The 15,393-nt window shown below is 39.9% G+C and overlaps 1 protein-coding gene across 1 annotated transcript in view; it reads left to right on the forward strand.

Annotated features, from left to right (window-relative positions):
• Positions 1-15,393, forward strand: part of BMPR1A (bone morphogenetic protein receptor type 1A) — a 40,776-nt gene that overhangs the window by 12,544 nt on the left and 12,839 nt on the right. The window contains exon 2 of the mRNA XM_009649510.2: positions 7,883-8,090. Within this exon, the coding sequence (XP_009647805.1) occupies positions 8,024-8,090 (67 nt within the window). The 5' untranslated portion in view covers positions 7,883-8,023. The remainder of the gene's footprint in view (positions 1-7,882; positions 8,091-15,393) is intronic.

Here is a 15,393-nt window from a genome sequence, read left to right on the forward strand (position 1 = left end):
GAACGCGGGGGAAGGGGGAGGGGAGGAGCGGCGGCCTATTTTTCATGTTAAAAAGGGGGGAAAAAAACCCAACCAACCAAAAAACCCACACACCGCCCCCGCCCCCCAAAAGCCCCCATGGAACGGTCTCAGCTTTGTTGCCGCCATTTGCTTCGTTGCACCAATATTGAAATTCGAGTAATGTGGCTTTTTTTGGGTTTTTTTTTTTTTAAATCATAACCACTTTCCCTAACCAGCACCCCGCCCAAGAAATGGAGGGTTTTAGCACCGTGCCCCTGCCCAAATATCGGCCGGGGCTCCCCTCCCGTGGGCAGGGTGTTCAGGCTGGCCCACGGACGGTGGTGGGGTTTCCATTCCTTGCTCCTTCTCTTGTAGGAGAAAGCGGTGTCGGCGGCATCCTCAGCGTCGGCATGGTTTTGTACAGCACGCTTTGGGATTGATTACATGCAGTAACCAAAATAAAGACAGACAGGCTGTTGTACTTAAGCACCACGAAATGAAAAACGCACTCTTTAAACTGCCAAACAAAAACCCAGTTTCTGGAGAACTCTTCACTGGTCCCAGAATTTGCATAATCACCTTCGCTTTGGAGACAAAACGCATGGGCAAAGGTTTATATAGGTGTAACAGAAACGAGCTAAGGCCATGGGATCTAAGTATAATAAAAGCCTACCCTGTCAGTTTTTTGGTCTGGGGATTTTTTTGACATAGATTAATGAACAATTGTCCTTAAATTATGAAAAAATTACTGTAAGGCTGTGAAAACATTCATTAGTCTTCTTTGTAGCGCTGAAAGGGATGTTGCACCTTAGAAACCCTTCCTATGAAAGCATTTGTACTCTTAAAGGCACTGGTCCTGCTTTTTAGGGTGTGTTATTCACTTTAAAAAAGTGAGCAAATAGATATTCAGGGCTGAGGCCCAGCTTTCTCCCTTCCTCACCCTAGGTGTATTGTTTGTATCAAATAATTGTAATCCAGAGCCAAAATGTGTGATAGGTCTGGTAGGCGGCATAGTACGACCATAATATTTTCAGTAATGATGCGTGAAATTTGTAATAAATTTAATGACTTTTGCTGCTTATGTTTAGTGAGTGGAAGGCATTCTTTAAATAATTTTTTTGCCAACGAGGTTTAAAAGGTTGAAGTTACCTTCCCAGTTTGGATTTGTTAGATTTAGAGATGGAATGTTTTACATGTGGAGACTTTTCTCCTCCTTCACGTTGACTGGCATGACAGTAAGGAACTAGCAAAAATGATAAATAGATAAGAAAAACATTTAAAAATGATAGCTTCTGGGTAGAACAGCAGAAGTCGATGTCAGTTATGGTAGAAGGAGCATGGGTGAATGTTTGCCAGTTGTCTTAAGGGCAGAAGCTCCCCACCAGCAAATCACCAAAGAGGGGAAACGGGTCAAGATGAATAAAAATTGTGTAGCAAAATCCTATTTGAATATGCTCAAATAAGAGAGTGTGTCATGTTTGTACCACGCTGGGATATATCTGAATTCCTGATGGCACTGGGAAAACAGTTTTACTGAATTTCATTACTGTTAATTTAATGGCAGAAACTTTGTAGCAGTTAGTTAATTGGCATTCCAGAGTAACAGTAACATGGGCATTCAGGAGGCCAATGAGTGGCGTCCCCAATTACCTAATTGCGTTGGGCATGGTAAAAAGCAGCTAGGCTTTAATTTCTTCGTGGTTAACAACTTTGTTTATGAAACAGACAGATAGATCATAATTTAGTAGTTGGGCTTCTAAATTTTGCCGTAATGTACATGCATTTGATATTTGCAAGCAGTGCGAAATCTTCCTTTCATAAGATTTCTGTTAAGAGTATCCAAGGTGGATTTGGGGGACTTTTCTTCCAGCTGCACAAAAAGAAGCAGCCCTTTCCTAAGACTGTGAACTCTTGTGCTGCAGAAAGCAGTCGTTAGGGGCTTGTGGGTTTTGAATGAACAAACCCACCATTGCAGTACGTGTGTCATAAACGTGTGGTTACAAATGTCCTACAAACAGAATCCAGATATTTTGTCATTTCAGTCTCTCGAGAAGCATATAATAAACATACACATGCAAGCGTGCTTAGTTTAATGTTTCAGATTTTGCAATGGTTTGTAGAAGGAGAAGGAACACTGAAATAATTTACACAATCTTTTGTCTTTGAAATTTATGTAGTCACTAATAGTTTTAAATAATTTTAATACAGTCCACAGTTCTATGCAATTATTTTTGTGAGCTTGCACAGATTAGTGCCTAAACAGATAGGGCCTTATTTGAAGTTGTTTTTGCTGATGGCCGTGCAGCCAGCTAGCTTGCAATAGCCAGCAGTCTTCTCCGTCAGCCGTACGATTTCTTCCTAGATTTTGGTGGTGGGTTTACCTGCATGGTGGATTTAACCTGCACTAATTTTTTATTCATTAATAAATTAATGGATTACCAGCTTAGCATATTTGACAGCACTTAAGCACAGCTAGTTTGGCTGTTTCAGTATGACGCTTTGCTACAATTTCTGTAGGCATGCCTTGCAATAAAATAATAGAAACATGTCTAAAAAGTAGGCTTGTACAAGGATTTGACAGAATTACACAGTACAGAATCTGAAGCTTTTATTTGAACTTTCTTCTTGCTGTGGTATTGGTTAATTTGACTAATTGACTTTGAATAAGCTGGAGTTAACTATAGCTCTTTTTGTATTATGAACAACAAAATGGAATTGTAAGGGCTCTCCTGGATCAGAGTGTGTCCCCATCCTGTCACCTGCAGCTACATGAGATGATGGCCTTTGTAAACCAAAGGCTAATTAAGTTTTTGGACTCGCATTTATTTGAAAAACTGCCCTAGTACCTTCTAACCAGTGGTTAGGAATTCTATTCTAATTTCTGATCTAAATAAATTTTAATGGCTAATCCATACCTAGTTGTTGTTGAACCAGTAATTTTCTTCAGGTTGAATAGTTGTCTTTCCTTTCCTTGTGTTTATTCCTATGTTACATTTTCAAAGAGTAATCATTTCCCTGCCAACTTTCACTGTATTAATATTTTTCTTTTCTTTTTGTCCCCATTCATATGGGGGCTTTCCTGTTCTCCAGATAGTATTATCAGTCCTTCTAGGCATACATTGGCTTTATCAATCGCATTGTCTCTGTGCTGTTCATGTTTTACTGTTTCCCCCTGGGGAATTTCTCTAGGAAATCCTAGAGTTACAGGCATGTGTCCGATGTTCCGTAATTGGTTGGTGTGCTTGAGTCCTCAGACGTAGCTACTTCCTATGCATGAACTCCTACCCTATGTGAGGCAGAAATTCTTCAGAGTTCCCGATGTATTTCGTGCCGTTATATCTAATTCCATGTCTGTTACTTCAGTTCTTCATGTGATCCAAATCTTCCTGCATAAATACAGCTTGGCTGAACTGACAATTCATGTTTGTCAGCAAGGTTTATCAAAGTCTTACTTTTCGTGCTTAGTTCATTAATGAAACGGGTAAGCATTCTTGAATCAAGCTGATTCAAGGTCCTTGAAAGCCATTTGAACTACCCTAGTAATCTCTGTTCTTGAAACTACTTGTCGTCTGCCCTGTAGTGAATTCTTTACTGTTCTTACAATCCCTCTTTTCTTCATCCAAATTAATAATTTTCTTTGTGGCATCGTATCAGGTTTTTTTTTTTAAGCTCTAATAGAAAAGTTGTTGTTGGATACTGGCTTAGACTGACAGTCCAATTTATCGCTGGCATTCTGTTCCACCTCGAAGTTGTGTTCAAAACTGTACATGTGATTGAGGTGTTATGCTTACCGTTACCGAAGTCACTTCTTGTCCCCGTAATACACATAGGAGAAATGTTTAATACTTTTCAGTTTTTCTTTGGAAAATACGTTTACTTGGTACTGTATGTACTACTGCAAATGCTTTGAAACGTCTGTTGAAAAGGTTTTAATGTTCTAATTCTTGTGAAGTCAGAGATTGATGTTTCTTTTTTTTTATGTGTTCCCCCTTTACAATACTGTCTTTGTTGTTACGTTCAGCGCTATCATTCTTTATTGAAATTTGGGACAGTGCAGCACATTTGGTTTGGGGATCATGCTGTTAAAAGTATTACACAGCCACATCTAAAGAACAGTTAGCACTGAACTCCCTACTTTCGGAATCATTTTGGACCATATGACATATCTTGCATGCTTTAGCTTCATATATTCGGAGTCATATGGTGTGTAGGGCTAGACTGCCGTGATAGTCCCATGAATTCACAGCTGAGCTTCAGTTCAGAAAAAAACCCACACAGTTTTAATAACAAAGGGATTTTTTCTATGAACTATTTTTAGGAAGGATAATAAATTACACTGTAGACAAATCGGGTGTTACGATTGATGAAAACATTACTCTTTAGTGGATTATAGTTGAACGCTTCTTCATGGCTACAATAGGGAAAAAAGAGAGATTGAGGACTGTGAAATCAAGGGATTGGCTTATGGGTTTGAATTTCTTCAGCATCACTCTGTCGGCGGAGGAGCATTCCAGGTGTTAATTGGTGCTTTAACACATTCGAAGCAGTCATCGTTAATACAGGCAGGTTTTGGAGAAATTCCAGCTGTGGCTCACTTGAGATTGTGTGCCTTAGCAGGGCTGCCAGCCTTCCTCTTTAACGGGAATCCAGAAAGGGCTCAGAAAAGGTGTCACTGCGGCCTCTTCAGTTTTGTCAAATGTAACTTTGGTTGCTGCGGTTTGTTTGGGTTTTGGTGAAAGTTATTCTCATACGAAGGTCGTAACTAACGTCATTTTGGGCTGTGGCATTTGTTAGAAGTGCTAGAACAACTAGTCTGTTTTTAAAAACTTTTTTTTTTAAAGCTATTAAAGTACATAGCTATATTGGAGTGCCAGGTGATTTTAAGAACAAAATGTTTACAAACACTTTCCCTTTCTGCCAATAGTGCAACATAGGCTGTTAAGAGACCTGATTGCCTTAGTTTGTTTAGCTCAGAAACTTACCTAACGAAAAGGAAGAACAGTTCAAAGGATGGGTAGAAAATCCCCAAAATCTCTTCTGATAGCTGTAGCAGGAAAGCTCTGCTGAATTTTACTGTGGCGACTGAAAAAACTGCCTCAACCCATCCACGTCACGTTTTTGACACAGCTTTGTTGCCTCTCTAATATGGGCGGTAGAATAGGACGTGTGTCCGCACTGCAGTTCACGTAGTTCATACTGGGACATTTTATGGTGAATCGCTGGGTTTTGGTCAGTGGCTTAAGGTCACCTGCCCAAGGTTGCCGTCAGCGCTGTGGGTGCAGCGAGGTGGCCTGGCAGCCACCTGCGGGGCTCTCCTGGCGGAGGGCGAACTTGACCCTGGCAGTAGCAGAAACAGAGCGGTAACTCAAGAAATAGTATTGAGGTGTCATATGTGCATTTTGTGGGGACAGAGGGGAATTGCAGCCCTGCTGGGTTTTTACTTTCCATTTTTGAGGTATTCTTTTAAGTGCTGATAAGCATTCTCAAATTAGAGTGATTTTAAAATGAGGAATTGCAGCAGATTTTGTTCTCGGTGTCATTTTATTACACGTTGTTATACACATTTTAATACATATTTACATTTTAATACATACATATCTGTGAAAAGTGAAATAAAGGAAGATTCAGGTACAAAATACTGGTTCTAAGTGGAGAGCGTTGTACTCTCGAATAGGCTTGGACAACGTTTTTGAAAACTACCTTAGATTGTCTCGCTGAACAAAAATCACCATGAAATTGGAAGTGAGTTGCATTAAGATGTTCTTTTTTTTTTCCTCCCATTTCTTCTTGATGTTTTTGATAACATACTCTGTAGCACAGTGGTAAATACACGCTGCACGTTAAGTTCCCGTGCCCGTGAACTGGGGCGTGAGATCACCAATCTTCTGAAAGCTTAAAACACTCCTACTCTTGAAATGTGGAAGAGTGAGAATACATAATCCTTACCGAAACTTGCGTGGAGAAGACAGACGGAAAGGATTTTTAAATATACTTTAAGCAGACTACTAGTGGGGTTTTTTTTTCCTTGATGGACTGCAAAAATAATACTGTAAATGAAGCCTTTGTTGTTTTACTACATACAAGCTGTTGGCAGTTTTAGCCTTCCACGTGTTTTATTGAGGACTGAAGTTCATTGCAGCTGAAACATAGAATAAGGGAATGATACTTCCAGACTTAGGTCGCTGGCCTGATGGTTTTATAGCTAGAAGGACGTTCCCTGTCAGCTCTCAGAATGGGTCCTGGTGCTTGCCATTAGGAAACACTGAAGAGAGTGAATATTTTTGTTACTGAGGCTTATTTTGAAGTTCCCAGCACTTCGGACGTCCGCAGAGCTTGTCGTTCCCAGTCCATCCCGCCATAACCGGGCAGCAATCTTGGGGCAAACGCTGGGGGAGCATCACCCGCGGGCGGGAGGTGCCGGGCCCGGAGCTCGCCCCGGGTTCCCTCTGGTGCTTCTCCGTCGCCTCGTTGGGGACAAGTCAGAGACGTGTGAAAAGTAGGCCAGGGGTCGGGGGCGGCCCGACCCGGCTTGGCCGCTAATTTGCCTCCATGTTAAATGCCTCCGAAGCCCTAATTAAAATGAAAAGTTCTTGGGTCTCGCCGACAGACAGATTGAGTTATTGGCGATGGAAGCGGCCACCAACAGTAATTGCAGCCCGTCCCTGAGCAAACGCCAGTTTTGGCATTCATTAGCAGCGCCAGGCTGACAGGGGTCAGTGGGGTCAAGCCCACCGAAACAAGAGGCCGAGGAAAGGCAAAATCAGTCCTCTGTTGGGCTTTGTGCGATGTCGCTTTTGTTGCGATTAACTGTTTAGGTGTTCGAGCTGCTTTTTAGCCCCTTGAGGCCCAATTAGGCTTCCCTTGTGAATCGCTGTAGAAAGTTTGCTAAGCAGGACGTGACCACAGCTACCACGCTCTGAAGAAGGAACTCCTTACTCAGTTTGGCACTCTTAGCGATGCGTTCATCCACTGGATGAGTAGAGTTGTATTTTACTTTCGGAGCAAATGGCGTGTGCATATAGTAGCGTAATTTTTTCAGGAGGGATTAATTTGCACAAAGCTTGGAAATCCAGAAGGGGTTATCGGGATTTTGAATTGGAGTTAACAGAGATTAATAACAAGTGTTCATTGGTGTTGTGAACTGAGCTAACTTTCTTTTCTCCAGCAAACACTGCACCACGTAGTAGTCTACAGGAAGGGGAGCTGGAATATAGCTGATGCTAAGTGAGAAATTAATTTCTTCTTTCAAATGTTAAATGAGATTGCACTTGTTTTTTTAAAGATGTAGTACTATTCTAGAAGACGAAAGTAACCTTGTCAGTAAAATTAGGTAACAAAACTATTTTCATACAAATTCAGCTTTCATCCAGCAGAGAGGCTGATGGTTTATTGCCATAAAGCTTCTCTGCAAGCATTTTTCGACTGGTGGCTCAACATGGTGTTGCTTTTTCCCCTGCATTATTATGGGAAGTCACCGAGTTTCGTTTTTAAGAAAAATAATAAGCGTAAGTTTTAATTTCTGTGAAGAAAATCGTTTTCAAACAGATTTACATGTCAATCTATTGAATATTACCTGTGATAGCTGTATGTGAGTCTAAAATATATGGCTGTGACTAGTGAGTTAACATACTTAATATTTTTGATAGGAATGTTAAAACATTCCTCTGTGTTGTTACCAAAAATGTGTATTTCAGAAGAACCCTGCTGTTCAGTTGGATAGTAAATATGGCTAATATTTTCAGTTATTAATCTTAATAAGCATATGCATTTTTAATTATTTTTTGCAGCCACATGGGTATGATCAGCGTGATTAGAAATTGTGTGTTTTCTTGTTTCAGAATGCAAGGAGTTTCTTAACACTTTTTTTTACTGTATCTTTCAGGAAACAAAGTTGGAAAAGTTACAAAATCATCTTTTTAGTCAAGCACCAAACCTTGTATTAGGCTTCACAGAGCAGACTAAGCTTAACCTCTGCCAAGCAGAAGGGCCAGCTGCTTTGCACAGGAAGGATTAAAAGCGAACAATGACTCGACAGAGAGTGTATGAGCGATTGCTTGGAGCCTACCTGCTTATCATTCTCCACGTTCAAGGTAAATACGTACTAGTTGAAATAAGTTTATATTTTTCATCTGTAACTTGAGAGATGTGTGTATTCCAGTGATTGGGGTAGGGTTTTTTTGATTTGGGTTTTGGTTTTTGTTCTTTTGCAGGCAGGTGGCTTATCTGCCTGACGTTCCATATAGACACTTCCCTAAAAAGGAGGACATTACAGTGGTCATGTGCTGTTGTAGCATAGATTATAGATTAGGTGTATTTTAGCAAATGCTTAAAAAGAGACAATACCAGAAATGCATAGTACGCTGTGGAGCAAGTTATATGAGCAGCAGAATTGAAGGTCTGACTTTCTGAATTTCAGTTTCCTATATGTGTGTGTCTTTGATCCCTTTGAACTTGACCCACAGAAGAAATGCAGTGCGCAGTTCCCTGTGCCTTCTGATGCTCCCAGCAGCCAAGAGATAGTGTGGCATAACTAATCTAAATAAACTCGTTATGCCTACTCGATGGGCCAAGGTGAGGCGATGTGATGTTCACAATAGCCTGGTTTTCAGTTAGTGGAAATACTCGTTTGTATGTCTGTTGTCTTTCCAGCCACCTGTTCTCAAAAACTTCTCAAAATCCAATTATCATTAGGACTTTTACTCCTCTGTCAAAGTGGATTGAATTAAAAAGTATTGGGAACCAACCAATGTGAGTGTCTCATGCTCTGTCAGGAATTGAAGCTTAAGTATAAAGATTATAACTAGTTTGGAGGAAAATCCATTTTATTATTATTTCCTTACTCCTTATTAGCAACTGTACCTGCCAGACCTGGTTCTGAAATCGCTTGTAGTTCAGAGAGGTGTCAGAACAGCAGAATGGTATCTGAGCTGCTAGTGGTACCACATTCTCATGTTTGGGACATGAACAGAAGTGCTCTGCATGCCCATCAAGCACGTACATCCATAGCTGGTCTCTGTATAAGATTTCCTGTTCTCCCAGCTGTGCACCTCTGGAAGGTTTGAGTTGAGCACACGGAGCTTTCCATGTGGTTCGAGGGAAGGAGACAAGACTAATTTGGTACTGCTGTTTTAGTACTTGTATATAAAAGGGTTTATTTTCTCTTTTCATACTTACATCAATTACTACTTAGTGCTTGATTTTATTTTGAGATATTCTTTGAGCAATTTACTTTGAAGAATAACAATTCAATGAACCCATTAAAATGGAGAGAGGAGGAGGCCTGATAAGTACCCAAACGACAATCTTTATGTTCTGTTTCTGGTGTGTACCTGCAATATTTGATTAAAGGATTTAGCAGAGCTGTCTCTATCGGGACTGTGCTTGATACATAGCTTGACAGCTGATTTTAAGAGCAGACTTGCATCAAATGTGTAATGGACCTGCCCCTTCCAAGCCACTGGATCTTGCCTCTTCCCATGTGCTGGCATTTATCCTTCTGTAGCCAAGTGCCAAGGTTTTTTGGGAACTGCCGCAGCTTATAACCTGGGTAGGGGGATGCGCTTAGACAGAGCACAAGGCTGTACCCTTAAACGTAACCCAGACCTTTACTAAGCAGCAAATACAAATGACGCTGAAGATATTTACCTGGATTTGGCCAGGGATGAGCTGTCAACTACACTAAGACCCGAATTAAATGAAGGGTGCCTCAGTGCAAGGAGGATCATCTTTAAGCTCTTTCAAGTACCGTCCCACACATACATTCACAGCTAAGCTTTTACAGGACAGAAATCCTCTCTCTGGATCTGTGCAGAATTGCAGTGTGTTAAAGATGTTTAAAACTGCCATTCTTCCTTTCGAGTTCCCTGTGGCGTTCAGTCCAGGAGGCTACCATGAGCACACTGAAGCTTCCCGTATGGTTGTGTGCAGCCTACAGAATTGTAAACACTTTTCTTCCAACACTGGACAAGTGTTCCAGTATAATAGCCAAGTTATTTGAGTACTTTCATCTTTTTAGCCTGTGGGGACTTAGAATAGTGTCTCCTAACTTCTAGGTATGTGCTTTAAGCGCTGATGTTTGGCTTAATTCACTCTGTGTGTGTGTAGGCGGGCACACACATATTTTAGGAGTGAAGAAGAGCATGGGTCTTGGTTTGAAGCTTTGCCATTGCAGCAAAGATTTCAAGGTTGAAAGCAACAAAACAAACATAAATCCAGGATTCTTCCATGTTCATTACATTGGTTAAGTTGGGAGAGGGAAATTCTCAAGACCAGTCCCTCTTCCTCTTGTGGACATACAATTCTTAATTGGCAAGAATTAGCTCGATCTGTTTGGGCAGAAGTAGCCTGTGTTGGGTGTAACTGAAGTTTATAGTACGAATTTATAACTATTTTGGGTAGCACTGAGGTGATTAGATTGGTAATGGACACAAATCTCAATAAAGGAAATTCTGGTGAGAAATTAGGAAAGAAATGTTCATTGTGAATGTGGTTAAGCATTAGAACAGGCTGCCTGGAGAGGTGGCGCAATATCCATTAGTCCAAACTTGACGAGAATGACTTTGAACAATCTGGTCTAACTTAGAAGTTGGTCCTGCTTTGACCAGGTGGTGGTACCAGGTGACTTCTAGAGGTCTCTTCCACTCTAAAATACTCTCGGACACAGCTATTTGCAGTGGAGCTTGTTCTGCCAGTGTTCAAGCAGTTTTACTGTTTCTTGCAGAAGATAACAGCTTCTTCCCTTGAAGAAGTTGGGAGTGATATGCTTTGTTCTTTGTACTGAAATCCTGGTTACCCCTCTGTGTTCATGTTCAGCATTTTACTCAAAGGCAATAGCAACTCAAGGAACAATTTTTTTTCCCTCTAGATACAAATAATAATACAGATAGACAGGTCTTCTAGTGACTTAAAACTAAATTGCTTTAACTCCTTCCATGAACACATTTGTTAATAACGCTTCAGTAAATAACTTCTAATAAATATGATACCTAAATGAAATTTAAAGACCTTGTAAATTTTTTTTCAGCTTGTGAAAAAGCAATTGCCTTGCCTTGAGAATATTTCTGACTTTCAAATCAATACTGAGCGAGTTCTGAAAGCCATGGGAAAGTTGAGCTTGCTGAAATGTTGTTTCTTTGATGCAAGTTGCCTAAGGGCTTGTCTTCAACCATATGAAATATGCTTGGTTTCTAGGGGTGGTGAGTAGAAAAACAGTCAAGTCTCTCTGCTTGTCCCTAGATTCATGGACGAGTTGTGTTGGGGGCGGGGGGAAAATAAAGTTGATAGTCATCACCTATTGGAAATTGTCATAGGAAATAGGAAATCTGAAGTGAAAAGTCTTAAAAGTGGAAATTGAAAGTGAAAAGAATAGTTTCAGCAAGGAACGTGTATGCAGGATGTTACAAAAATGGACCATAAAGGAACCAATAGAGGTGGAGAAGACACGTGAGGAATTGGAGAGAATTTGTGTGATTTACAGAAAGAGGAGGGAAAGCAGAGAAAGTAGAAACACCCAGCATGCATGCTTTCAGTCTCTGGCATGCAGCTTAATGGTTTGCTCCCTCACTTGTTTTGGAGGCTTCTTCAAAATGTTGGGAATCTCGGGGCTTACCAAGACCTGAGAGAATGATAATAGCAAGTGCGTGTGTCTGTATACGTGCATGTATATAGGCACACCAGATTCCTTAATGGGTAACTAAAAAGCAGGTGACTGCAAGTGTTGATTCATGTGAAAATACTCTTACAACAGCAGCAGAAAATGGAGGCAATTCCATGAAACTATTGCTGAGCGGCTGCTGCTTCTCAGGTCGGTACTGCAGAGCAGGGGGCAGTGGCTACCCTTTGGATCGTCTCTTCTTTACAGCTTATGGGACTTTTTCACTTACGTTGAGAAGTGATTGAAAATAAACCTGGGTAGCAGATGGCTAAATTTAATAGCAAGCTCTTCAAGAAAAGCATTTTTATATTTCCTTTCTGGCTGTGGAGGGCTTTTGCAATATCTTTAGACCTGTGACTTGCTCTGCATCTTCATCCACCTACTTTTGCCCATCTGAGGCAAGAGTTTATCAGCTTCAGTTGCAATTTGAGGGCTGTGGCAAATGCGCTTTTTGTCTTCCCACTAGTGCAGGGTTTTAGTTGAGATAATCAGTTTTACTTCCAAGTAGAGTTCATTCTTTCTTTTCATAATGCATTGATGAGCATAACTAATCAATAGATGTAATGGAATAGTGAAAGAACTTAATGTATACTTAAACACGTTCTCCTAAATTTTGTACTTCATTACTGTCAGTTTAGCATATGATGTTAGATATGTGGTTCATCATACCTTTATGTGCTCTTCAGAGACAGCGCAGACCAGTATTTTAATCCTTGTAAATTAGTTGAGTAAAAACATAGTAATAACATCCAATATGTATGAAGAAAGGTTTATTAAAAGTTAAATTTAAAAATAATTAGTGTTAATGTTCAATATTAAAACAGACTTACTAAAGTTGGCATTGTCCATCAGTGAACTGAAAAAAAAATGTTGGGGTTTGATTTCACTGTCATATTTAGTTTTATTCAATGATTTGATCTAGAAAAGGATACTACTTTTTTTTTTTTTTTTTTTTTTTTTTTTTTTTTTTTTTTTTTTTTTTTTTTTTTTTTTTTTTTTTTTTTTTTTTTTACTTTCATGCCCTTTCTGAATTTCAGGTGAAATAGTTACTGAATTTAAACATATGAACTAATCTGAAATAAAAAAATATTCTAAAATCTGTAGAAGGAACCGAGAGTCGTCAGAAGCTGATCTGTTGCTTGCGGACAGCGTAGTTCTGTTTACCAGTGATTCCCCCAGTGGCTGCATCTGTCTGAAACACTGCCAGCAAACATGTATTGTTAAATATTTGTCTGATTTAAGTTATTTTAATGGATTATTAAAAGATTATCTATTTCTTTATTACAATTTCAAATTTAGGTTTAAGTAATTTTATTCTTTAAAAGTCCATGTAGTTTAAATTAGAATGCAGTGTACTTTTTAAGTAAAATACAGATAAAGTTTTCTTATCTCTGGCTTTTGTGTTGAATACATATGAACAGAGTAGTCTTCAGAAGTGACTTGTTTGGGGAAGGGAAGCGGGAGCAGGGGCTCGGGACTGCGCGTTGGGAAGGTAGGGGGGCAGGGACTGGCTGTCTGTGGTGAGCACTGGTGTAGCTCCTGGGAGAGCTGGAGGGTGCTAGAGAGAGATTTTAAACAAGCAGTCTGGGAACATGCTGTGATTTTTAGGAACCAGTTCTGCTAGATGGAGCTACCTCTAACATGCCTGGTCTTCGGAGATCACAAGCTTGATATATAAAAAAGCACTATGGGGAGAATTATGGTTAAAATGCCAGACACAGAGCTCACAGAAGCATTTGAGATATTTTCTTTGCACTCACAAAACTGGGGGTTTTTTTGATTCTTTAAATTATTTTGTGTTTTAAGAAAAGTACTAATATTCTACTCAAACTGTATCAGTTGTACCAAGGTTTAATTCACAGAGCAGTACGTGTTAAATCATTATGAAAGCTTGTGCTAGGTGAAACGTCCTCGTTGGAGTGGATGGTTTTGCAGTATCTGCATGCTAAAGCAAGAAGTAGTAGTTTAAAACCACCACACAAAAATTTCAAGGTGTGCCTTTTTCATAGGGAGGCTTACCTAACATAAAGAGCTTGGGTACAACTTTCATCTCTCATAGAAGAGCCCAGCGTGGGCAAGTCCTGAGCATCAGCTAGCCCCAGCGACCAGCTTTAGCATCAGCAGAAAGGCAGGTGAAGGTGGTCATCTGACAAAGATTCTTTTTATTAAAATACTGGATTTGTTGGGTTGTAGCGGCTTGGATCAGAGTGGCCACAAAGAAATACTGAGAGTACTGCAGTTCTGCTAGGATAAATCCCTTTTAAGGATAATGTACTCTGGAATAAAAAGGTTTTTATGTGGAACATCTATATTAATTATACCATTATGAATTGAGAAAGCTATTGAACAGTTTGAACGCTGTAGGCTATGTTCTAGCATTGCAAATTTATTGTGGAGGTAGAGGGGATACAGTTAAGTAAGGTACTATAGGCATAATTTGGCTTGTGTATTTGTCTTCTCTCACTGTTCTCTGTCTCTGCATTTCTTAATAGGGCGGTTTTTATGGGTTGTACAAATCTTTTCTTAGATCAGAAGACTTAATGAAATTAATATGTATCCTGGCATTGAGTTGCAACCAAGTTAGGTCAGTTTTTAGTGGTTAATAACACTTCCCTGTCACGCACAGTACCTGTTAAAGATTATCCACATTAATATTAGTATTTGAAGCCATGCTTTCAAGTAGACTTACTTTTCTAACATATAGTGGGGTTTTTAATATACTGTTGTTCTTTAAAATACATTTTATAGTCCAACTTATTTTCTGTGATTGGAAGTAGTAGGTCTTTGTATAATTTGTATTTTTGATCAAGGGCTGGATATGATACATTAGCAGTTGTTCTTTGTTATTAAAAAAGTATCATTTTAAACAGAAAGCCATTTTAATGCCTTCTTATCTGTAGCAGTTGTTCACTCTTCTAGAAATTTAAAATTAATGCGGTATGTATGAGACAATGTTGTGATGGGGCAGAGCACGTGGCAAACTGGGAACCTGAAGCCCCATCAGCTTATTTCTCTTTATTGTCTTATGCTGTGGTTACATGAGAAGAGGAGAATGTTCCAGCTCACGATCACTCTGATACTTCATTTAGTGTTGTAAGTTTTTGAAATGTGGTAAAATATACACTATAGAGCAGTTTGTATGTTTAAAGGTATATGATGCTGGACAAACAGGCTGAAGCTGGTCCAGGATCTTGAACAAGTCCTCCAGTGTGTGACAGTTTATTTGCTGCCAATATATACTGTTCTGCCCAACCAGCCCTGTGCAGTTTACAGGTAGAGGGTAGGAAATAATGGCAAAAGGAGCTTTGCTGTCCCTGAAATCCCTGGGTACTGTATTTCAGTGCAAACTTTTTTCTTTTGAAGCTGTGTGTGTGTTAATGCATAGCATTTACACCTTTGAAGGTTATGTAAGACTGGCCTATGTGTGCTTTTAGCTGCACCGCAGAGCTGACAACTGCATGTGTCATGGAAAAGAACCCATTAATTGCATCATCAAGTAGTGTAGTGTCACAAGATCCCTGAAACGTGATCCTCCCTTTCTCTGTCCCACTCCCAGCAGGAGGATAAAGCAGTGTGAATGTTTGAGAGGTGGAGCACTGAGGGTGGGGCATAGCGAGAGCACTGGTGCAAGAAGGGCAGGTGGTTCCTGAAGCAAGATGTCATTTGGGCACATCCTTCATTCACTCTTACCCGTTCACCCAGTATCTATTAAGTGGGAAAAAGAGCAATGAAACATCCTG

Source organism: Egretta garzetta, unplaced genomic scaffold, assembly GCF_000687185.1.
Source record: "Egretta garzetta isolate BGI_Z169 unplaced genomic scaffold, ASM68718v1 scaffold280, whole genome shotgun sequence".
Lineage (NCBI taxonomy): Eukaryota > Metazoa > Chordata > Aves > Pelecaniformes > Ardeidae > Egretta > Egretta garzetta.